This window comes from Haliotis cracherodii, unplaced genomic scaffold (genome assembly GCF_022045235.1).
Source record: "Haliotis cracherodii isolate W230 unplaced genomic scaffold, xgHalCrac1.p SCAF_6, whole genome shotgun sequence".
Taxonomy (NCBI): Eukaryota; Metazoa; Mollusca; class Gastropoda; order Lepetellida; family Haliotidae; genus Haliotis; species Haliotis cracherodii.
Window position 1 is genome coordinate 35,540,201 of NW_027266319.1, and position 25,240 is coordinate 35,565,440.

A 25,240-nucleotide genomic window follows, 5' to 3' on the forward strand; every position below is an offset into this window, starting at 1 on the left:
AATGTTTCGTTATATACCGTAAATTTCCTATTGAACTTAACTGTTCGTTTCGCAAAGCCATTTTTGTTACTTGACCAGCGTTTATTCCTTCGCTTCCAACAGCAGTCTCATAGGTTTCAAGAATATTTTTAGTTGAAGTTGATATGTATGATAAAGAATTTTAGTGACCTCAAATACTTTGTATTACTTTTATTCATATTTTTTAAGATTTTGCAAACTCGGAACTACTTTTTGAGTCGCAATTACAAGGAGTGGTTGAACACCCCTGCGTGTGAGGTAGGGAGAATGAACGTTTCAAGGTTTTACATTTGCAGACGAAAACCAAAAAGTACAAAATGAATAGGGTATTCCATGTGTCTCTTGAAATAACATGTTTCTCTCACGACGCCACTCTTTAAAATATCTCATTCCCCCCCGTCACACGATGAGAGAAACATGATATTTCACTCGACACATGACATATTCTCAATATATTCAACGGGAAGTGCCTGGATGATGATTGACATTTAAAACGAAGATGGTTACATCATCGTGTCCCGTCGACACGTTGCTCATGCTATCAACCACTGTTTTGTCTGACCTGGTCTTCAGTAACCCATACTTGCCGTAAAAGGCGACTATGATTGTCGTAAAAGGCGACTAACGGGATCGGGTGGTCAGGCTCGCTGACTTGGTTGATACATGTCATCGATCCCAATTGCATGGATCGATGCTCATGATGTCAATCACTAGATTGTCTGGTCCAGACTCGATTACTTCACAGACCGCCGTCATATAGCTGGAATATTGCTGAGTGCGGCGTTAAACAAAAAAACAAACAAAAATCTTTTGTCTGACCTAGATACGAGCATTTACAAACCGGCGTGATACTGTCGTTACGAGAGGGTATGATTATAAAAAACCCATCTAAATTGAACAGATACCACTAATGTCCCTCACATTTTTGTCAAGTAGCTGGCCAATGGATTCCTGCACAAACACCCACGACGTCAAGGTTCCACGCGCTGAGCGTACTTGTTTGTGACTTCACCTGTAGTGACACATTCCAGTTCCGGAATCGATGGTCAGCTGAGTGATCCAAAGCGAAAGCCACTGACGCATGTGCCTGTGTCAGCCGTACAGTCATTGCTGGCTATTATTAGAAGCTTGTGTTAATTCAGCATTGATGATTGCATACAGAGAAGAACATTCTATAATAATTCTAGATTCTTAAAATCACTTATAGAGATCTGTTCCATACTTATATCTTTGGAATATTTGAAGAAAACTATTTTGGAAATAATCTGACATTTAGAACCTGGGTGTGGTTAATGCAGGACCGTCTTTGCTTGAACTATTTTTAAGGAACTTTATTTTTGGGGATATATTGACGTTAACTAAGACCATCCACTATTTGACGAAATCATAGTTCGAGATATACGACCTCAGTTCTAATACGAAGTATGCTCTGACCGTAAACAAGACTCCTGAAACAATATATACAGGTATACAAGTTAAAGCGGTTTCTTCGTATTTGGTGCAATTAAATTATTTTTTTTTCAGTAATCCATTAAACTATTCAATTGACCCTAACTATGGAACCTATGGAAAGGCAATGTCTAAAATAATTATATGTCAATGTTAGAATGTCCATCATGGGGTCATTATTGCTGTCTTCTATGCAAACACACTCTGTAATTTTGAGGAGGAGTGTAAATGCTCAAACAACCTCCTTCCAAAGTCTATCAACGTTCACCTCCTATCAAGTCTGCAGTTCGGAACTCAACTCAAAGAAGAGCATGTATTACGAAGTCTTTCGGTTAAAGTAATAAAACTTCTCACAAAAAATTCAGCATGGCCTTTATCAAATTCCATGATTCAAACCCCAAATCATTTTGGTAGAATGAACGTCAGCCTGATTTAATTCAGCGGTAATTGTGTTTGTATAGGGCTGACAAACATATTGTTATCCCCAAGACCAATCCCATCCTTCCATCTCTCCATAATGGATTGTTAGATTATGTTGTATTTTCCAAGTTGAAATGCCTAATTTTCTATCGCTCTTATAGTTCATTCGTCTTTTGGATCAATACTCTGAACCAGGGACACGCCGTTGTTTCGTCTCCCCAACACATAAAGCCCTCTTTAATTATTTACAACGTTCATTGTACCTATTACCAGGATATATCTGTTCAGCCGTTTACTCCACTACATAGAACCATAGTTTGTAGAATTGCCGGTCACGTGACAAGCGGTTTCAGCGTAATAATTTATGATCAAGTCTCTCTCAGTCTATCGACCAGCTCCATACGTAACGCGCAGGCTGAGATGTCGTCTGCTTTGTGACAACGCGTGGTCTGCAGACGACACTCCGCGTGTAAGGATGGATGCCTGTTCGCAGTGTCTTGCGCGTGAATTTCGATCGGAAAATGCTGGACTAGGATACGAAAATCCCCCAGTATTCGTCACATCCCAGGTAGGGAACTATTTTCCTGATCATGATTCGCTTATTTCTAGCTTTGAACAAAATAGCGAGACTATGTGATGCTCTAGTGTAAGTGAACACGACAAGTGTATATTGATAGAAGTCTTTACACACTTGTGTTGCACCGTGCATGCGGTTAATATTGACAAGTGGCGATGCAAACACCGTTTGCCGGAGCTAGCCCATTTGCTTGCATCATTTACCACGTTTACATGAAACGAAATATCTCCAAGTTACATGACGACTTGTTTGCATGTATTCTCAGGGAGCAGCTACAGACGCTTCTTGGGTTTCCATTCTTCAATTCAACTCGTTAAATCATGTTTAATGTTTGCAACTCGTCTTAGGCGTAGGGTATTAGACAAATCTGAGATCAGGTTAAAGAAAAGTTTGTAGCAGAGATTTGTATTCACTGTTATTTTACAGCTAAAATAACTCACAAATACTAGAACCTTTCAAATATCAAGGGTCACGACAAACCATTCTTAATCTTGCTACTCACTATCACATACTAGTACTTAGACTACACGAATAATGTGAATGCATATGTTTTGTCAAATATTGTGAACTTTTTTTTGTGAAATACGGGGTTGTAATGGTTCTTTTGAAATGGACAAATTTTTTATCTGGTATATAAATACCAACTACAAATGCCGTTGTAAATCTAGGTCACACTGCAAGATAATTGCAGCAAATTGCAGCTGTAGCAATAGCATAATCATCGTGCTTGGTGTTCAGTGAACAATACACATTCCCTGTGGAACCATCAAGTCTTGTTAGCATTCCCTAAGCGTTATAAGTTAGCTTGACGTTCCCATTACGCGGAATCCATCACACATAAACGTCTACCTTTGATGTACAAAAAGCCTTTCTTCACGTAGTGTCCTTATGCCGGACATACTCTGTACAGCAAACGTGTTTTGTTCTACGAAAATGTTTATATTAAAAATAAGTAGATATATACAGGAAAAGAGAATATGTGATCAGTCTTTTTGAACAGCTAAATGAATATTTTGAATTCACAAAGCAAATATTAGATGACAATATACATTCTACAACAGAATAGCATCCTTTACAAATATAATACTCAAAACGTTATCTTGGAGAATATGTCAAATACAGCAAAATTGTTTTAAATGTGCTCAGACTATTATGCACATTTTTAGATTTCATGTTGGTATTTCAGTTCCTAACAGCCCCTAATTCCTTTCCCCCACAGAGAGAAACTCGCAAATGCTCGAAAGTAGTCCTGGTTTAAATGTTAATTCCTATATCACGCTCATGTCAACATCTTTCAAGATAGTTGATCTGTAAAACAAAGACCACGGCGGGTATATGGTTGCTTTGTTAGGCTAGTCTCCACGCTCCATATCAATAATTAATGTCCATCCTTTGATATATTATTCGCTAAACAGGTTCATATAATCTTATCAGTCTGTCCGTGAGCCATTTAGATTACTTGTGCCCCCTGGTCACCTTTATTTACACTTTACCCCGGGCCTTCTCCACCACCCCGACCCCCATCCCCCACCCTCTCCCCACCGTTACACCAAACCTCCCACATATATACTCGACTTAAAAACGGACCCTCTCCACAACTTCACTACCCCTTAACGCCGTCAAAGCAGAGGTGAACTACGGTCCTTTAACACCACCTCCCTGTGCTACCAAAATCAACGCACCAAACTGAAGTCCCTCACCACGACCCTGGGTCTTTCCACCACAACGTTTTACCATGCCTTTATGTCCAAGACCCTTTATACTAAACCCCTCTCTGTCCGCTCCACATGGACAACACGCATGACCCCTCCCCACGTACGAACGCTCACACACATACCACAAGCATGACCACTCCCCACGTACCAAACGTACGAACGCACCACACGTACCTAACGTACGAACGCTCACACACATACCACAAGCATGACCACTCCCCACGTCCCAAACGTACGAACGCACCACACGTTCTTAACGTACGAACGTTCACACACATACCACAAGCATGACCATTCCCCACGTCCCAAACGTACGAACGCACCACACGTTCTTAACGTACGAACGCTCACACACATACCACAAGCATGACCACTCCCCACGTCCCAAACGTACGACCGCATCACACGTACCTAACGTACGAACGCTCACACACATAACACAAGCTTGACTCCCTCCCGACGAATCAAACGAACGAACGCACCTCCCGTACCTAACGTACGAACGCTCACACACATACCACAAGTATGACCACTCCCCACGTACCAAACGTACGAATGCACCACCCGTACCTAACGTACGAACGCTCACACGCATAACACAAGTATGACCACTCCCCACGAACCAAACGTACGAACGTACCTAACGTACGAACACTCACACACATACCACAAGCATGACCACTCCACACGTACGAACGCTCACACACATACCACAAACATGACCACTCCCCACGTACCAAACGTACGAACGCACCACACGTACCTAACGTACGAACGCTCACACGCATACCACAAGCATGACCACTACCCACGTACCAAACGTACGATTGCTCCACAAGTAACACGAGTTTAACGCTTCCCCACGTATCAAATGTACGTCCGCAGCACACGTGGCACACGCACCAACGCAACCACCACCACCATGTCCAATACCAGCTCCGTTAGGCTACATCGACTCCTATCTCCACCCACGTTAGTTCGATTTACAAAGATACCACGAGATCCAAAACTTTGTGTTCGCTACCTTGGTCCGTCCTCTATATACTGAGAGGGGGTGGAAGCAAGCTCTCCTGCCCTCGCTCCGATACAATCACGCTTGTAATCTTCAGCCAGGCCCAGCACGCAATGAATATCGTGACATTTGTTTACCACGTTTTGCACAGAGGAACCACAAGCATATAGTTTATGACCACAGAGAAAACACATTTCATACATGCTGAAACCCCAGGACTCGCCTAAATCAAGTTGGTGCACGTAAGCTGGGTAAATATGTGTTAAACACGATTGCAGTGTACACAGACGAGAGTGCTTCAGTCAAAAACGATTGATTTCATGCAAATACCAGTAACCGGTGTATTTGATGTAACAACACGTTGTGGTTGTTGATGCTGTTGCAGCTCCCCTGTAGACAACATGTGCACAGCAGCATGTGGTACTCACTGTTGCAAGCCGTCGCCATCAAGGTCGCCAAAAAACTATTTAGCATATAATTTGCTCGTTAATCTAAATATTCATAAAAATAATGCCTTGTTTTGCTCTTGGAATATTCATTTTGTGCAAAATTAATCATTCAAGCAAGAAACATCGCATGCAAATGAATTATTAATTTTGTGAAGTGGATGTAAAAACCTTCTAGCGCCCGAAGGCAGATTGGGCTGTGTACTCCTCAGGGAGTTGAGAAAGATGCATACGGATCCACTTGTCGGGGTACAAATACTCCTCATTTGAGCAAATACCAGTACCTGGATAAGTGCGGTTAATAATAATAATAATAATAATAATAATAATAATAATAATAATAATAATAATAATTTATATCATTGAATTCTCTGTCCCTTTGACACCTTTGACACTAATCTGATTGACAAGATTCTGTAAAAAAACATGGCAAATAAGGGGACGTCACTTTCGAAATGTCACGCTTGCATTCCAAGTCCCAAGTTGTCCGACTCCCCATTTTTCTCGGTGCCTTAAGTTTGGGTACGTCCCAATCTGTGGATGACTGGCATTTGGAGAGTACCCGGGTTTGCTGCCAGGAATACAGCCCTTCTGACAATCTGGGTAATGCAGAAGGCTGCAGTGTTGGGGAGTCTTAACATTTTCCGAAAAGTTCTGTGTCGTTTGACTAGGCAGCGCTTCCTGGGAGAAGTCCTGTTCGCTGTCTGGGCTGCGTGTAGAAGGGCAAGGGCCCTGTGCTGCATTCTATAAAAATAATAATAATATTAATATTTAATAATAATAATGATGATGATGATGATGATGATGATGATGATGATGATGATAATAAATTAAAAAAATAATTACTAATATTGATTTATGCTGGTATAAATATTTTATCAAATTATCCTTTATTCTGATGATGTCAGAAAAAAGCTCAAACCTATCAATCCTAGGATTTATCCAAAACCTTATGCAAATTAACCACTGTGGGTGCAATTCAGTCTGTCACGATCATTACCGTTATTAGCTGAATACGATTATATGACCGTTGAGATATCGACACAAAGCAAAGCTTATGTGCCTTGACGTACTAAATTGACACTCGGGGTATGTCATTTCTTATCACCCATGCATATGTCCGCTCTCACTGGACGGACCTCAACTTTGATGTAGACAGACTAATGGCAAAGTCAGATCTCGCTGGACGGGTGTCTACCTTGACATAGACAAACACAAAAGCAAGCCTGATCCCATTGCTCGGGTGTCTAACTTGAGAGAGACTCTATGACAACAGGTTGTTTGTCGTTGTCTAGTCACACCATCTACAGCTCATAATGAACGCATAGTCCTTGTAAGTCACCGTGACCGAGGGATGTCAGTGCAATATTGACCGTCTGAGAGTCCGAAACACTCATCTTTAGTCACTCCAGTGACTTCATCACGGTACTCTGGTTACATGCCCTTCGACAGACGCACTCCCTTAACCTCCCCCGTTAGTCACACTCTGACTCCCCCCCCCCTCCCCCACACCACACACCCCACCCCCATTCCTCCCTCCCAACTCCTTCTGCCTGGCAGGCACCAGACGGACTAATCAGTACTGTCAATTATCCGGGACCTGTTGATGCCGGTAGTCTTGTTAGCCGTGACAGTGTCGAGACGCCACCTGACATGGGTTGAAGGTGTCTGCTGTAGAAGTTCCTCACCCGACATACTGTAGGTAGAGTCTCCAGCATAAAATCGATTTGGCTCTACACCATGTTTCATCATAGCGATTCAATTGTCGAAGCTAGAGACTGGAGGCTCCATTTGTCTTTGAAGCTCGTAGACTACACTTACATGGGGTATCTGAAAAAATAGTCGTGCACAGATGCTGGGTCCACAGGGGAACGTCCGTTCTGGAGCACGCCTACACGGGGTGGGTGTTTGGGGGTTAGCAGAGGTTTGCATGGTGCCTGGGCGGGTGTGGGTGGGTGTGGGATGCAGGTTGTGATGGAGGTTGGGTGTGGTGTGGTTGGGGTGTTGGTGGGTATTATAATGGGGTGTTGTGTTGCGTGTGGGTATACGTTGGTTGGCGTGCGGGTGGATGTTTGGTGGGGTGCGGGTGAATGTTGTGTGGCGTGTGGGTATACGTTGATTGGTGTGTGGGTGGATGTTTGGTGGGGTGCGGGTGGATATTGTGTGGGGTTCGGTGGATGTTGTGTCGGGTTCGGGTGGATGTTGTGTGGGATGTGGATGCATAGTAGATGTTGTGTGGGTGGATGTTTGGTGGGTAGCGGATGGATGCTGTGTGTGGTAGGGTAGATGTTGGGTGTGTTGTGGGGTGTGGATGGATGTTGGGTTTTGGGTGGGGATGTTATGAGGGGTGTCGGTAGATGTTTGTGGTGGTGTTGATGTGTGTGTGTGTTTGTAGTGGTGGGGGATGGGGTGGGGTGGGGGGGAGAGGATGGGATGTGGGTGGATTTTAGGTGGCATTTGGGTGAGTGTTATGATAGGGTTAGGTGTACGTTGGAATTCGGTGTGGGTGTATGTTGTTTGGGGATTTTCGATTAATTGATATTGTGTGGATGTTGGGATAGGCTCCAGTTGGCTGTGCGGTGTTGAAAGATTAAAATAATTGATTCGAGATATCAACACAGGGACAGTTGGATGCTTCGTAGACAGATTCCATTTTGTGGCCATGCACTATGGGTAGGTAGGGTATTCCATAGTAGAACAGTCCGAGTGTATGGAAGGCCACATGGACAGAGACAAGGCAATAGATATAAGCCGTGGATGTCGGCAGGGTAATTGTGTATAACGGTAATGTTGCGCCATTACATTGGACAGGGCCATCATTCACCGCCAGATAACGGTACTTTTACTTTCACCTCATCCCCGGTCTCTTGATTCTAGATTTACAAAGCTTTCAGAATCCAAAATGTACATCCAGACAAAATGAATCAATCAATCTATGTATTTATCAAAATAGTCGCGTTTTGAGAATTGCTGGTGCGTGTGTAGGTCATTATGTCCAAGCTGGCCCTGTTGTGCTCCGTTAATAAGGCACCCGGTCGTAATGATGGAGTGATGGAGTGAACCGCTCTCTAAGTATTAAGCCCTCCTCAATCATCAAGTACCGAGCTACACTTGATGACGCCACGTGGGCGGATGTGACACACTATTTTATCCCTGCCATAACAACCCATAATTAATAACGCACAAGGAAATAATTGTGGCATTGATACATGACATTTCCAATAGTTTTTCACGAGACAATAATAGGAACCCTATATTTACCGTGTTAACCAATTCTAGGGGTATCGCGTTCTATACGATCACAATGAAAATGTTGAATGTAACACCTGTTTGTTAATTGAACAGTTCAAAGTAGGTCAGCCGAGGGCGTAGGTTGTGCAACACGTGTAGATATAAGTAAGGATAAGATATATGGATGAGCAACTTCTTTATTACAAAGGGCAAGGGTGGCCCAGTCGTCTAAGGCGCCGCTATTCGCTGTGCAGAGTTGCGTCCCTTGGGCACACCAGAAACCTATGATTGTGGGTTCGAATCCCGGTTCGCCCCGATTATGTTTGTAGGCTTGTCAGCAACATACACGTGCTCGTGGGTTTCACCGAAGTGGTAAACGTCTGATACCTGCTTAACTTCTAGCTTTCCTCCCGCGTTAAGCTGACACGCCGTGATATAACTAGAATACTGTTAAAAGCGGCGTTAAACCCAACACTGCGTCGAGCTTGCAGGTCATAATGCTGTAGGCTTCCTGACATCCATTGTATGGTAGATAAAGGTAGCTTAATTTCGTAAAACTGTTTCATTTGAGGTAGACATGAGTATATTTAAGGTTCCCAGTGATGGATGGACATACTATTTCCGTAGTACGTACATTTAGTTAGTACATTTTTATACACGTTGCAGATTTACAGAAAGTAGTACTCTGTCTCTACATAGTCCAGATTACAAACCTTGCCTTGTTGTTCTCTAGGTACGTGTACATATCTACCTGTCTCGCTAGATACCTGATGTGAGCTACAGCAAAACTGTGCAATAGCATTCCCGAATTTACATATTGTCACTGCATTCATATTTTAGCCGCCATCAAAAACATTGATGTATAATTTCTTTTGCCCGGTAGTTTCCACGATGTTGGGGACTCAAATAGAAGGGTGAGGTGAGGTGAGGTGAGGTGAGGTGAGGTGAAATTGGGTTTAACGTCGCGTCCAAGATCATTGCCCTTATATAGCGACGTGCATGTACGTGTGTGTGTTTGTGTGGCTCCTTGTACTAGTGTTTTAACGTGTTGTGGTATGACGCGACCGGGGATCGAATCCCGGATCTCTGCTCTCTGGGCGGACGCTCTACCACTAGACCACGGAGGCGATCTCAAAGAGAAGGGGGTTACTTGTAGAAACATAGATTGACGTGAATGACAAATTCAAATTGTAACACGTTGTAAGTTAATTATCCACGTGGTATATGCAGGGTTGTAACGCCGTGGAATCACGTAATCAAGATGCTAAATGAAAAAATAGATGTTAATTGAATCAGCATATGTGCATATGTGATATGTGGCATGATGCATATTCAGTAGTCCTGCACCATGACCGTTGAATATATTTATTTTATGAAAAAATAATAATCTAGAAATGCATACAAAAGCAAGTCTAGCCAGCTCAAGCTAGCTCTATTCCACATAGGGAATTTTTTTATTTTTAGAGTCAAGAAGGATATTGTGTAATATAAGATTTCAGAGACTAAATGTTAGTCTACATATTCAGTGTCAAGCCTTGGCATGTCAGGGCTACTTAAGGTCAAATATCCTGCTGCAACGAACACCCGATAGTTTCATATCATTATGGTTAATCTGTCATTGCTGGTGGCTATTGCAACACAGCCTTCAAATTGTGGCAGTTCTTTAACTTGTTTTGTGTAGTAGGTGTAGAGAGCATTTGCCATTCCTTTGAATTCTCATTCCTATAACAGCAAAATAATATTTTAATGTTAGGTTTTATGATCATATTATGATTATTCTCATGTCCTATTTTGATTGTCTGATTCAGTGAAGCCAAAATGTAACATACCACATATGTTCATAGAATTTAGCGCGGTGAACTAAATACACGTATTATCCTATGCACACACACACACCTAACATACACACACACCTAACATACACACACACCTAACACACACACACACACACACCTAACACACACACACACACACACACACACACACACACACACACACACACACACACACACACACACACACACACACACACACACACACACACACACAAAACCCAAAAAAACGAAAAACAAAACAAAACAACAACACACACACACACACACACACACACCAATCGAAAGTCAAATGTAGGTTACAATTTGTGACTTCGATAGGTAAGTACTTTATATTCATGTAAATTAATAATAAAATTCATTAACAGAATGTGCTTTTTGTATTACTGTTCTGCTTTTAGACCAGATCAACATCCACTCACCCACCCATCCACCAAACCACCCACCCACCCACCCACTCGTGTGTGCCTTCATTGATCCTTGTGATCATACATTCCTTCATATTCCATTTCTACATTTGAAACTACAGCCTTAACAACTACAACAATAATAATAATAATAATCACCATCTGTATACTAGTATATTTACGACGACGACGATGATGATGATGATGATTACTCGTTAATAATAATAATAATCGTTACTCGTTTTCTTTAATTATTGTATAATTATTGCCCGATCCACTATAAAGAGTAAAACGTTTGCCTTGAGCTTAACGTCCCTCGGTCACAGGTCGGTTGGTCGGAAAGGTCTAGGTCGATAGAGCGACTTCCGTGAACCACAACGGATATCCGGAGTGGCAATTATCTGATTACCCTGACAAGCGGACATCGTCACCGGGCATCCTGACATGCATGCTACAGAATCGTGCATTGTTATTGCGACATGTAACGCAATGTGGCTGCTGATTTACGACCTACCGCATGCCAAGGCCCCAGTCAAACCTAATTGGTTCTATTTTTTAGCTGTATTTTATGCGTGTATTTATCAATCCTTAATAGTGGCATTCTACTTTATTTCCAGTAATCCAATCTACTGGTATTATACTCAATATGAAATTAAAAACTGTAGTGAAGCAGATGTGTTGACCTCGTTTCATGATGGCGTACACAATTAATGGAACCAGGGCCACACGCCACAGGTGGGTGGCGAGGACACAGATGTAGGTCCACACCGCTGAGCTATGATGACATGCTCAGTGTGACCCAGCTGCCTTGTGATCAGGCATAATAGTGCATACCCCCTTACGACGTCGACAACCGTGACGTATCGTTGACCCACATCTTATTGTTTCCTCCCAATTGTTTCCCCACATTCGTGACGTACCATTGAGCTACACCTGCCAAACACTTGTAATCCCCACTCACAACAACCGTGACGTACCATTGAGCTACACCTGCCGGTACACATGTAATCCCCTCTTACAACAACCGTGACGTACCATTGAGCTACACCTGCCAGTACACATGTAATCCCTTCTTACAACAACCGTGACGTACCATTGAGCTACACCTGCCAGTACACATGTAATCCCCTCTTACAACAACCGTGACGTACCATTGAGCTACACCTGCCAGTACACATGTAATCCCCTCTTACAACAACCGTGACGTACCATTGAGCTACACCTGCCAGTACACATGTAATCCCCTCTTACAACAACCGTGACGTACCATTGAGCTACACCTGCCAGTACACATGTAATCCCCTCTTACAACAACCGTGACGTACCATTGAGCTACACCTGCCAGTACACATGTAATCCCCTCTTACAACAACCGTGACGTACCATTGAGCTACACCTGCCAGTACACATGTAATCCCCTCTTACAACAACCGTGACGTACCATTGAGCTTCACCTGCCAGTACACATGTAATCCCCTCTTACAACAACCGTGACGTACCATTGAGCTACACCTGCCGGTACACATGTAATCCCCTCTTACAACAACCGTGACGTACCATTGAGCTACACCTGCCGGTACACATGTAATCCCCACTTACAACAACCGTGACGTACCATTGAGCTACACCTGCCAGTACTCTTGAAATCCCCACTTACAACAACCGTGACGTACCATTGAGCGACACCTGTCAGCACACCTCATGATCAGTGTCATCCCCACTTATGACAACCGTGACGTACCATTGAGCGACACCTGTCAGCACACCTCAGTGTCATCCCCACGTATGACAACCGTGACGTACCACTGAGCTATACCTCCCAGTACGCCCCACTGTGATCCCCACTTGCGACATTCGTGACGTACGGTATTACGACGCTTTTAGAAATCAATATTCAAGCAATACCACGGCTGGGGACACACGACATAGGCTTCACATATTGTCCCCAACAGGGGAATCGAACCCGGGTCTTCGGAGTGATGGGGAACGACGTACCATTGAGCTACCCGTGTACATTACTGTAATCTGTCATGAAATATGACAAATATAACAGCTCACCCATGTGTACTGATCTGGCATAAACAGTGAAACCTCGTTAATCCGGACGCTACCTTACCGAGGGACATCATGTCCGCTTTAACAAATGTACCGGTATAATGAATCATGAATACTCATGGCTTTTCCACAGGATACTGATAGATGTTCCCACAAAGGTCATTCCGAAGATGTGGATTCCGGTCTAACGAGGTCCAGATTGAGGAGGTTTCGCCGAATTGTCGAACACATGTACACGGCAAACAACGCATCTGTCAACATGTGTTACAGAAACAATATATTACACATGGCATACTAAACAAGCCTCCATCTGTCAAGTCCCATCCCATTTAATGTCCGTGTGATTAATAAGGTATTGATTCAGGCCTGTCAGCCGCGGTTTACATTCTTTCAGAAAACAATTACAATATTTACATAATAAATATATATAATATTTTATCAATGCGTGGTCGGAATATCAAGCCACCCACACATATTTATTCATACATATTCAATACATATTTTTAGTATTGGTACCTTCTTCAACGTGAAGAGAGTGAGTGAGTGAGTTGGGTTTAACGCCGCTTTTAACAGTATTCCAGTTATATCACGGCGTGCCAGCTTAATGTGGGAGGAAAGCCTGAAGTGATGCAGGTCTAAGACGTTTACAACTTCGGTGAAACCCACGAGCACGGTTATGGTGCTGACAAACCTACAAACATAATCGGGGCGAACCGGGATTCGAACCCACAATCATAGGTTTCTGGCGTGCCCAAGGGACGCAACTCTGCACAGCGAATCGCGGCGCCTTAGACGACTGGGCCACCCGTGCCCCCTTCAACGTGAAGAAATACGAATATAATGGTTATTGCTTGTGCCGTCGCCCACGTTCTGCCGTCTTTCATCAATACAGTCTGAAGAAATACGTCGACATTACTGCAACCATAACCCATGATATGATTTATCATGTCCCCCTACTTTTAACATTGTTTACCCTTTTACCACAATCAATACACCTCCTTAAGATTATTATTAACAAGAACTGGGGCCTATAGTTCCACAAAGCGACCTTAGCGCTACGACAGTCTATCTTAAAGTATGGGATTTACGATCATCTTAGCGCTAAGATCACTTTGTGGAAAGGGACCCTGTGAAAACAAAAAATGTTCCTCGATGCAAATGTCATAGAAGGAATATATTATTGAAACCCGTTAATCCGGCCGGTTTCGTCCCAATAGAACAATCAGAACTATCATTATATGGTCCGCAGGGCGGTTGTACGGATTAACGAGGTGTCTCTGTATTTCAACATGATGAATATCAACTCAAAAGCTGCTTGAAAACATAGTAAACTGCCGGGCAAAAGAAAGTATACACTTAAAAATTTCATTTGACCACAAATTTCAAACGTTATGAAAAAGTCACTAGACTGAAATAGTCGCCAAAACACTGCAAACTTAATGTCCAAGACACAACTATGATACACTATCAGAAACATCGCCATCGAATAACCATTTCTTGTTTGATTCTATTTCAGCCACCATCAAACACGAGCGTATACACTAGCAGACACATCGCCATCGAATAACCATTTCTTGTTTGTTTCTATTTCAGCCACCATCAAACACGAGCGTATACACTAGCAAATACATAGCCATCTAATAACCATTTCTTGTTTGTTTCTATTTCAGCCACCATCAAACACGAGCGTATACACTAGCAAATACATAGCCATCTAATAACCATTTCTTGTTTGATTCTATTTCAGCCACCATCAAACACGAACGTATACACGAGCAAATACATCGCCATTGAATAACCATTTCTTGTTTGTTTCTATTTCAGCCACCATCAAACACGAGCGTATACACGAGCAGATACATCGCCATCGAATAACTATTTCCTCGTTTGATTCTATTTCAGCCACCATCAAAAACGAGCGTATACACGAGCAGATACATCGCCATCGAATAACCATTTCTTGTTTGATTCTATTTCAGCCACCATCAAACACGAGCGTATACACGAGCAGATACATCGCCATCGAATAACCATTTCTTGTTTGATTCTATTTCAGCCACCATCAAACACGAGCGTATACACGAGCAGACACATCGCCATCGAATAACCATTTCTTGTTTGTTTCTATTTCAGCCACCATCAAACACGAACGTATACACGAGCAAATACATCGCCATCTTATAACCATTTCTTGTTTGTTTCTATTTCAGCCACCATCAAACACGAGCGTATACACGAGCAGATACATCGCCATCGAATAACTATTTCTTGTTTGATTCTATTTCAGCCACCATCAAAAACGAGCGTATACACGAGCAGATACATCGCCATCGAATAACCATTTCTTGTTTGTTTCTATTTCAGCCACCATCAAACACGAGCGTATACACGAGCAGATACATCGCCATTGAATAACCATTTCTTGTTTGTTTCTTGTTAGCCACCATCAAACACGAGCGTATACACTAGCAGACACATCGCCATCTTATAACCATTTCTTGTTTGTTTCTATTTCAGCCACCATCAAACACGAGCGTATACACGAGCAGATACATCGCCATCGAATAACTATTTCTTGTTTGATTCTATTTCAGCCACCATCAAAAACGAGCGTATACACGAGCAGACACATCGCCATCGAATAACCATTTCTTGTTTGATTCTATTTCAGCCACCATCAAACACGAGCGTATACACGAGCAGATACATCGCCATCGAATAACCATTTCTTGTTTGATTCTATTTCAGCCACCATCAAACACGAGCGTATACACGAGCAGACACATCGCCATCGAATAACCATTTCTTGTTTGTTTCTATTTCAGCCACCATCAAACACGAGCGTATACACGAGCAGATACATCGCCATCTAATAACCATTTCTTGTTTGTTTCTATTTCAGCCACCATCAAACACGAGCGTATACACGAGCAAATACATCGCCATCGAATAACCATTTCTTGTTAGTTTCTTGTTAGCCACCATCAAACACGAGCGTATACGCTAGCAGACACATCGCCATTGAATAACCATTTCTTGTTTGTTTCTATTTCAGCAACCATCAAACACGAGCGTATACACGAGTATACACATCGCCATTGAATAACCATTTCTTGTTTGTTTCTTGTTAGCCACCATCAAACACGAGCGTATACGCTAGCAGACACATCGCCATTGAATAACCATTTCTTGTTTGTTTCTATTTCAGCAACCATCAAACACGAGCGTATACACGAGCAAATACATCGCCATCGAATAACCATTTCTTGTTTGTTTCTTGTTAGCCACCATCAAACACGAGCGTATACGCTAGCAGACACATCGCCATTGAATAACCATTTCTTGTTTGATTCTATTTCAGCCACCATTAAACACGAGCGTATACACGAGTATACACATCGCCATTGAATAACCATTTCTTGTTTGTTTCTATTTCAGCAACCATCAAACACGAGCGTATACACGAGTATACACATCGCCATTGAATAACCATTTCTTGTTTGTTTCTTGTTAGCCACCATCAAACACGAGCGTATACGCTAGCAGACACATCGCCATTGAATAACCATTTCTTGTTTGTTTCTATTTCAGCAACCATCAAACACGAGCGTATACACGAGCAAATACATCGCCATCGAATAACCATTTCTTGTTTGTTTCTTGTTAGCCACCATCAAACACGAGCGTATACGCTAGCAGACACATCGCCATTGAATAACCATTTCTTGTTTGATTCTATTTCAGCCACCATTAAACACGAGCGTATACACGAGTATACACATCGCCATTGAATAACCATTTCTTGTTTGATTCTATTTCAGCCACCATTAAACACGAGCGTATACACGAGCAGACACATCGCCATCTTATAAACCATTTCTTGTTTGTTTCTATTTCAGCCACCATTAAACACGAGCGTATACGCTAGCAGACACATCGCCATCTTATAAACCATTTCTTGTTTGTTTCTATTTCAGCCACCATCAAACACGAGCGTATACACGAGCAAATACATCGCCATCGAATAACCATTTCTTGTTTGATTCTATTTCAGCCACCATCAAACACGAGCGTATACACGAGCAGATACATCGCCATCGAATAACCATTTCTTGTTTGATTCTATTTCAGCCACCATCAAACACGAGCGTATACACGAGCAGACACATCGCCATCGAATAACCATTTCTTGTTTGTTTCTATTTCAGCCACCATCAAACACGAACGTATACACGAGCAAATACATCGCCATCTTATAACCATTTCTTGTTTGTTTCTATTTCAGCCACCATCAAACACGAGCGTATACACGAGCAGATACATCGCCATCGAATAACTATTTCTTGTTTGATTCTATTTCAGCCACCATCAAAAACGAGCGTATACACGAGCAGATACATCGCCATCGAATAACCATTTCTTGTTTGTTTCTATTTCAGCCACCATCAAACACGAGCGTATACACGAGCAGATACATCGCCATTGAATAACCATTTCTTGTTTGTTTCTTGTTAGCCACCATCAAACACGAGCGTATACACTAGCAGATACATCGCCATCTTATAACCATTTCTTGTTTGTTTCTATTTCAGCCACCATCAAACACGAGCGTATACACGAGCAGATACATCGCCATCGAATAACTATTTCTTGTTTGATTCTATTTCAGCCACCATCAAAAACGAGCGTATACACGAGCAGACACATCGCCATCGAATAACCATTTCTTGTTTGATTCTATTTCAGCCACCATCAAACACGAGCGTATACACGAGCAGATACATCGCCATCGAATAACCATTTCTTGTTTGATTCTATTTCAGCCACCATCAAACACGAGCGTATACACGAGCAGACACATCGCCATCGAATAACCATTTCTTGTTTGTTTCTATTTCAGCCACCATCAAACACGAGCGTATACACGAGCAGATACATCGCCATCTAATAACCATTTCTTGTTTGTTTCTATTTCAGCCACCATCAAACACGAGCGTATACACGAGCAAATACATCGCCATCGAATAACCATTTCTTGTTTGTTTCTTGTTAGCCACCATCAAACACGAGCGTATACGCTAGCAGACACATCGCCATTGAATAACCATTTCTTGTTTGTTTCTATTTCAGCAACCATCAAACACGAGCGTATACACGAGCAGACACATCGCCATCGAATAACCATTTCTTGTTTGTTTCTATTTCAGCCACCATCAAACACGAGCGTATACACGAGCAAATACAAAGCCATCGAATAACCATTTCTTGTTTGTTTCTATTTCAGCCACCATCAAACACGAGCGTATACACGAGCAAATACATCGCCATTGAATAACCATTTCTTGTTTGTTTCTATTTCAGCCACCATCAAACACGAGCGTATACACGAGCAGATACATCGCCATCGAATATTATTTCTTGTTTGTTTCTATTTCAGCCACCATCAAACACGAGCGTATACACTAGCAGACACATCGCCATCGAATAACCATTTCTTGTTTGTTTCTATTTCAGCCACCATCAAACACGAGCGTATACTTTCTTTTGGCAGGCAGTTTTAATAGTAAACCGACACAAAAATGTATTCGTGAAGCACTGCAAAGTGAATCCATCTGGTGTACTAAAACTAGACGCGAGATGCTTGATTTCCCAATCTCTATATCCGTTCGTGGTTGAAATGAGATCCAATTTATAGCATGGAGAAATTGAGTAGGTTAGCAATAACGCAAGACACACTAATCAATGACGACACCGTAAATTCAGATTGCAGTGTTTTATGGAGTGCTGCTAACGGCAATGTGTTCGCAGAGAACAGTACACAAATAAGCTTCATGGCCGTGTCAATACCATTGACCGGTGTACTTTTTCCCGAGCCTAACTTGATTAGTGTTGAGCCCCTGTCATGTGAGTTTTCGACGAAGCAGTGTCTGTTTCAGCAATCACCAGCCAAGTGAGAGTGGCATCGCTCCAGGGTACTGAGAAATCACTTAGATTATGATGAGCTGTGTAGTTGTAACACGCCGTAAACTGGCAAGTGCATTTGAAATGCCGAAACTGATGTCCCGTGAGATGACTTGGCCTTTGTGGGACACCGCTGTGATAGAATGTGTTTCTATTATAACGCATGTACTGAGTTTGATGTGTGAGTGGCCTGTGTTAAGGTGTTACTGTATTACGTTGGATGTGCGTGTGCCGGAACGCGTTAGTGAATGGAGTTGATTATGGGTGAATGACATATAATGTTATCAATACACTAGTGGTTTGAAGTTGTAATGTACACGGTATTCGAATAGGCCAGAAAATTAAATGTAGAGAAATAGGGTTGCGCGTGATGTACGAGATTTCACGAGATCTCGTCAATCATAATTCCGCAGAATCAGAGGAACCGCATAACTGGACATGAAAGAGACATTTCGAAACCTATATATGTATATATAGTCAGCATGTTTATCTTGGAAACGTCAGTGTCCACGCCGATTCAATAGAAACAATAGAAACTATACCTCTCATTTGATCTTATTACATGTTTGATTTTCAATTGAAAATATCTTAAGATATTTTATCCAGACATGAACTGTACTGGCCCTTAATCAATACTAAAAAGAATACTCTACATGCTATACTTTTTAAGATATAACTTGATTTAAAACTTAATATTAAAAAAACATTACTTTTTATAAATTATTGCAGTAATGAGTGATGGTTAAATAGAAATAATCAAAGTTAACAACAATTCTTTCAATTTTTAATACATTAAAACAAAATCGGTGATATTTTCCTTTTTCCTCATTTTATTTAATCAAATGAGTTATCGGGTTGATATGCGTCTATTTGTATGATACTCGAACAGCTATATTTAGTATACTAATAACTCTAGATCGGGGGTTCGGCTTCTAGATTCGCCTAGATTATGAACCTTGGTGTGTCAGCACGATAGCCGTGGGTGTCAACAAATGTATAAACCTCACAGACCTGCATCTCTTGTGCTTCCATCAAGCTTATACCGGGGCGGCGGGGTAGCCTTGTGGTTAAAGCGTTCGCTCGTCGACGTCACGCCGAAGGCCCGGGTTCGATTCCCCACATGGTGACAATGTAGGAAGCCCATTACTAGTGCTCCACACCGTGATTTTGCTGGAATATTACTTAAAGCGGCGTAAAACCATACTCACTCACACAAACTTATACGCCGTGGTCGGACTGACATACTTTCAAAGCTGTGTAAAATCAATTTCTCACTCACACATATTAAAGTACATCGAAATATCTACAAAATAAATCAAACTACTCTACAATAGCTGCTTGAGTTCTAAATATCCAGGACCGCCTCCGTGGTCTAGTGGTAGAGCGTCCGCCCGGGGTTCGATCCCCGGCCGCGTCATACCAAAAGACGTTAAAAGTTGGTACTTGTTGTTACCCTGTCTGGCGCTCGGCATTAAGGGGCTAAAACAAGGACTGGTCAGCTCTGAGACAGTATACTGTGTCTGAGTGGGGTATTCATGTTAAACTGCGGCGTGGTATCTCAGTTAGCTAGCACTATAAATCGGCATCAGTCCGGACTAGTACAAGCAGCCACACATACTGACTCACCACACCTATAAATGTTGATGCTGTATTATTTCAAATATACGGTGCTACAGGTCAGTACGAAATACTGTATCCCACATTTACGACACTAGCCTTGTTCTCCACAAACATTCATTATCCTGCCCAGCGCAACAGGTGCACACAAGTGTTAGTCAATAATCGCCTCCAGTGGGAGGGGTATTGTCCTGCTGTAAATACTACCATTGTAAAATGTGGTAATAAAGTAATGAATCATTTGTAAAGTTTCAGAGTTAGTTGAAAACCAGTTATTGACACTTTACCGATTGGCCATGTCGTATAACGGCGAGACCCACCTGGCTTCCTTAGACTCCAGTGTGACCTCAGTTCAATAATGTCACATAGCCATGATTATCAGATGTCGTAGGTTAAATTATTATGCATTGTCACGCAATTGATTGCGCGTTGTGCATTGAAAGTATCGACTGTATATAGCATATGTGATGCTAAACAACCCTTTGCGTCATCCTGTTTGAATGTCAGACGTATATGTCAGAGGCAGAGGCATATACTGAAACAATGTTCACTCATAGCCCTAGAATCCATTAAGTATCTCGAGCTTGCCGTAGTTCGAGACGAGCGGAGTGTCAATATTAGTTTGTTTGTTGTTTAACGCCGCACTCAGCAATATTCAAGCTAAATGACGGCTGTCTGTAAATAATCGAGTCTGGACCAGACAATCTAGTGATTGACATCATGAGCATCAATCCATACGATGACATGCATCAACCAAGTCAGCGAGCCTGACCGCCCGGTCCTGTTAGTCACCTCTCACGAGAAGCATAGTCGCCTTTTACGGCAAGCATGGGTTGCTGAAGACCTATTCTACCCCGGATCTTCACGGGTCGTCAATATTTGACCTCTGCTGTGAGAAGGAGTTCTCTTTGGACCCGTTCAAAAAAGTGAGTTTAGTGCTAAGACGATCGTAGCTCCCTTACCAGTCTTGCACAAGCCTCTAAGCCAATGATTATTAGTTTAAATCAGTTCCTAGATTATATTAATAGTAAGAACACGTTGTTCTGCCGTCCTTCCGTTTTTCTTGACTCTTGCAGATTATAAGAATAAATGACTGTACATCCATGGACTTATTATTCAGTCCACACTTGGGAGCAGGGCCATACTTTAACATAGACTTGCGACAGTCGTAGCGCTAAGATCGCTTAGTGAAACAGGGCCCTGGGCAATAAAGTTATATCGGATGTATCGAGTTGATGCAGTTTGAGATGACGATGGTTCACTGTACCTCGATGGTGCATGGACACACTCATTCGATTCATAGGAAAACACCTATATCGAATTTTAATCCGTTTATAATGATTCTTTTGTCACCACGATTCTTTCTGAATCGTGTCTTAAGTGTCTTGAGATAACGATGTAACTCCTGGGCCGCTCTATTCCACCAAACCCCTCCGTGGTCTAGTGGATAGAGTGTTTGCCAGGAGAGTGGAAGGTGTAAGGTTCGATCCCCGGCTGCGTTATACCAAAAGACATTAAAAAGTGTACTTGTTGTTACCCTGCCTGGCGCTCGCTCGGCATTAAGGGGCAAAAACAAGGACTGGTCGGCTCAGAGTCAATTCACTGTGTGGAGTATTCATGTTAAACTGCAGCATGGTATCTCAGTGAGCTAGCACTATAAGGCAGGCATAAGTCCGGGCTAGTATACGCAGCCACACACACATTAGCATGCACGTTGCTATATTAGTACAAATTATCTTGAAAGAGGCGTTAAGATCTATTTCACATCATATATATTCCATCAGTGACTAAAACCGACATCAATCCATGATTAAGTTTTTGAGCTGGTACCAAACTGACAGTCTAATGACGGACAATAAAAAGTCTGTCATGTTGGTGGCGAAAAGTCATCGATCTCTGCGATTACCAGTCAGGGTATACAGTCAGCCCCTGTCTGTGAACCACATCAGACCGAGACCCCTTCCGCCAGACGAGTCAACATCGCACCAGTCCACGTATTTCTTAATAAATAAAATTGATCGTTTCCGTTCTATTGACCAAGGGATTGACCTGTTGATTAGCGTCTGATGTTTCGGGATGGACATTTCGTCCAGTCTGAGACTGCGCACTACCTGGCGTCAGCCATCATGCCAGTTTTATCATCTGCGAACCCAATCTAAGCATATTTCCCAGAGGAGCCCCCCGGTTATTAAAGGGTCAGAATCTTCATTCAGCAGTAATTAAAGGGCCGTATAACCGCCTCGATAGGGAGACCTGGTGACACTCGTAGAAAGTAACCCATAAATCTACACCAGGAATCAGAAGGTGGGTTTACTTATAGCATTTGGGGAAATCTGTGGGTAGGAAGTACTAAAATATACGGTCCGTTCACGCTCTGTATTGCTCCCCTGGTAGGCAAGGGGCACACGGATGCAAGTGCCCACTCCATCTTTACTGATGTGGGATTGAGTAGATTGATTAAAGGTAGTTTACTCCATGGACTACTTTTATGGATGCGCATGCAGAGTCTTACAATGACTACTTGTCGTAAAAGGCGACTATGCTTGTCGTAAGAGGCGACTAACTCGGGTGGTCAGGTACGCTGACTTGGTTCTTGCACGTCATCGTATCCCAATTGCGTGGATCAATGCTCATGATGTCAATCACTGGATTGCCTTGTCCAGACTCGATTATTTACAGACCTCCGTCACATAGCGGGAGTACTGCTGAGTGAGGCGTTAAACAAATAATAATAAAATACAATGACTACAACTAAAACGGTACAAATACCATGTATCACGCTGCAAGACCGAGGATCATAGTCGGAATGAATCGTGAGATTTCGAAACGCGGTTAGCGGATCCTGAAACAGCTGCTGCTTACCCTGCACAATAAATAGCGGGCCACTCTATATATAAAAGCTATATGTAGGTATTAATATTGAACAATGTATATTACCCAATATTCGAACATTAAAAATTATAAATTCCATTTTCAGTTTATGGCAACTGAATGCCCGAGGAATGTATTATTTCTTCAAATAATTGATAGCTTTAGAATTTGCATCTCTTTTTAACAGTATCAGTTACCTCCTCCCTAATCTATCTATATCGCCGTCATGCTCATAATGCGTAACGATCGTATGTTTACCTGGTCGATTGACGAGCGTATTCAATTAGATTGAGGTCGGTTACTTGCAGCGCCTTCATATTCTCGGACCGGTAGTGAGGCATGGTGGCCTGATTGCGATACCGTATGGACGCCTACGCCCTCGGTGATGTACGTAACCACCTAAACGATTATATGTCTATATTGCACGCAGTAACATCATGGTGGAAAGAATAGAAAGACATTTTCCATCAGATACTATTTTACTAACGGGAATTGTAACACACAATAAAACATCTATTTTTGTGTTGAAAAAAATCTATTTTGTAAATACATTGAAGATCAACCAAAAAATAAGGATGTCGCTGTTTCAAAATTGCTGATCCAGCATATAAAAATACATCCGCGTCACCATCCGAAAATACTTTGTGTATGTCAATCCGAAACTTTAAATGTAATAACATGTGCCTATTTTAATCGATTTAATTGACTTGGCAATCAAAATGTAAGGGTAAAATGACCAAAGCATCTGGCACACTCTTGGTGGCGAGCTCTTAGGGTCCTGTGTAAGTTTAGACAGCTGTTGAATTTAATTTCCTGTATTCTGGTGAAGATATTTGTTGAAGGTATACACCAGGTGGAGAGTGGCCATAACGCTCCTGTATCAATGATCTGGGTTTATAGTACACAGGGTTTCATGGCAGTTCGACTTTCAAACATTTCGATTATGTGGTTTATTTATTAACAGTATTGGAGAGAATATTATTTAACGCCGCAGTCAGAAGTATGCCTTTATACGGCGCTATAGGCTTAGCAGGCTCGTTGTTGACGGCATAAGCAACGCCACCAGTGTATACTGAGAAGCCACGTCTACCACTGACACTACCCGATCCCAAGATCAGTCGTCCTTAACTACAAGCATGTGCTCTTAGTAAGGTCAGGTGAAAGGGGATTTAACGTTAAAGATTATTGCACTTATATATCGTGTGTGTGTATGTGTGTCTGTGTGTCAGTCTGTTAGTGCTAGCCAACTGACACACCCTTCAAAGGACACCGTGTACTGACTACGAGCCGACTGGTCCCTGTTTTATTCCCTTTAATGTGCCAGGAAGGGTAAAAACAAGTACCATTTGTTATGTAGTTTTGGTAAACTGTTACACCATAGAATCCCTTCGTGGAAATATCGATCGGCAACTGGGGACAGTTTTCTACCCAGGAAGCCCGACAGGGAGTAAAACATGTTATACAAGCGACCGTATCTGCCCCGGAATCACCAAGGGGCTAACTTGATTTAAACTACATATGATATCTACCCCTTACATTCTATACGTTCGCAAGAGAGGGAAAGTAAATTAAAATTTGTGTTCTGATTGTTCATTAAAGATTTCATTAAAGATTTCCCCTAATCCACTT

At 42.2% G+C, this 25,240-nt stretch overlaps 1 protein-coding gene across 1 annotated transcript in view; it reads left to right on the top strand.

Moving 5' to 3' along the window:
* The first annotated feature begins 2,251 nt into the window (after positions 1 to 2,251).
* LOC139445343 (protein rolling stone-like) overlaps positions 2,252 to 25,240 on the top strand; it is a 43,717-nt gene continuing 20,728 nt past the window's right edge. The window contains exon 1 of the mRNA XM_071226472.1: positions 2,252 to 2,455. Coding sequence (XP_071082573.1) covers positions 2,252 to 2,455 — 204 coding nt within the window. The remainder of the gene's footprint in view (positions 2,456 to 25,240) is intronic.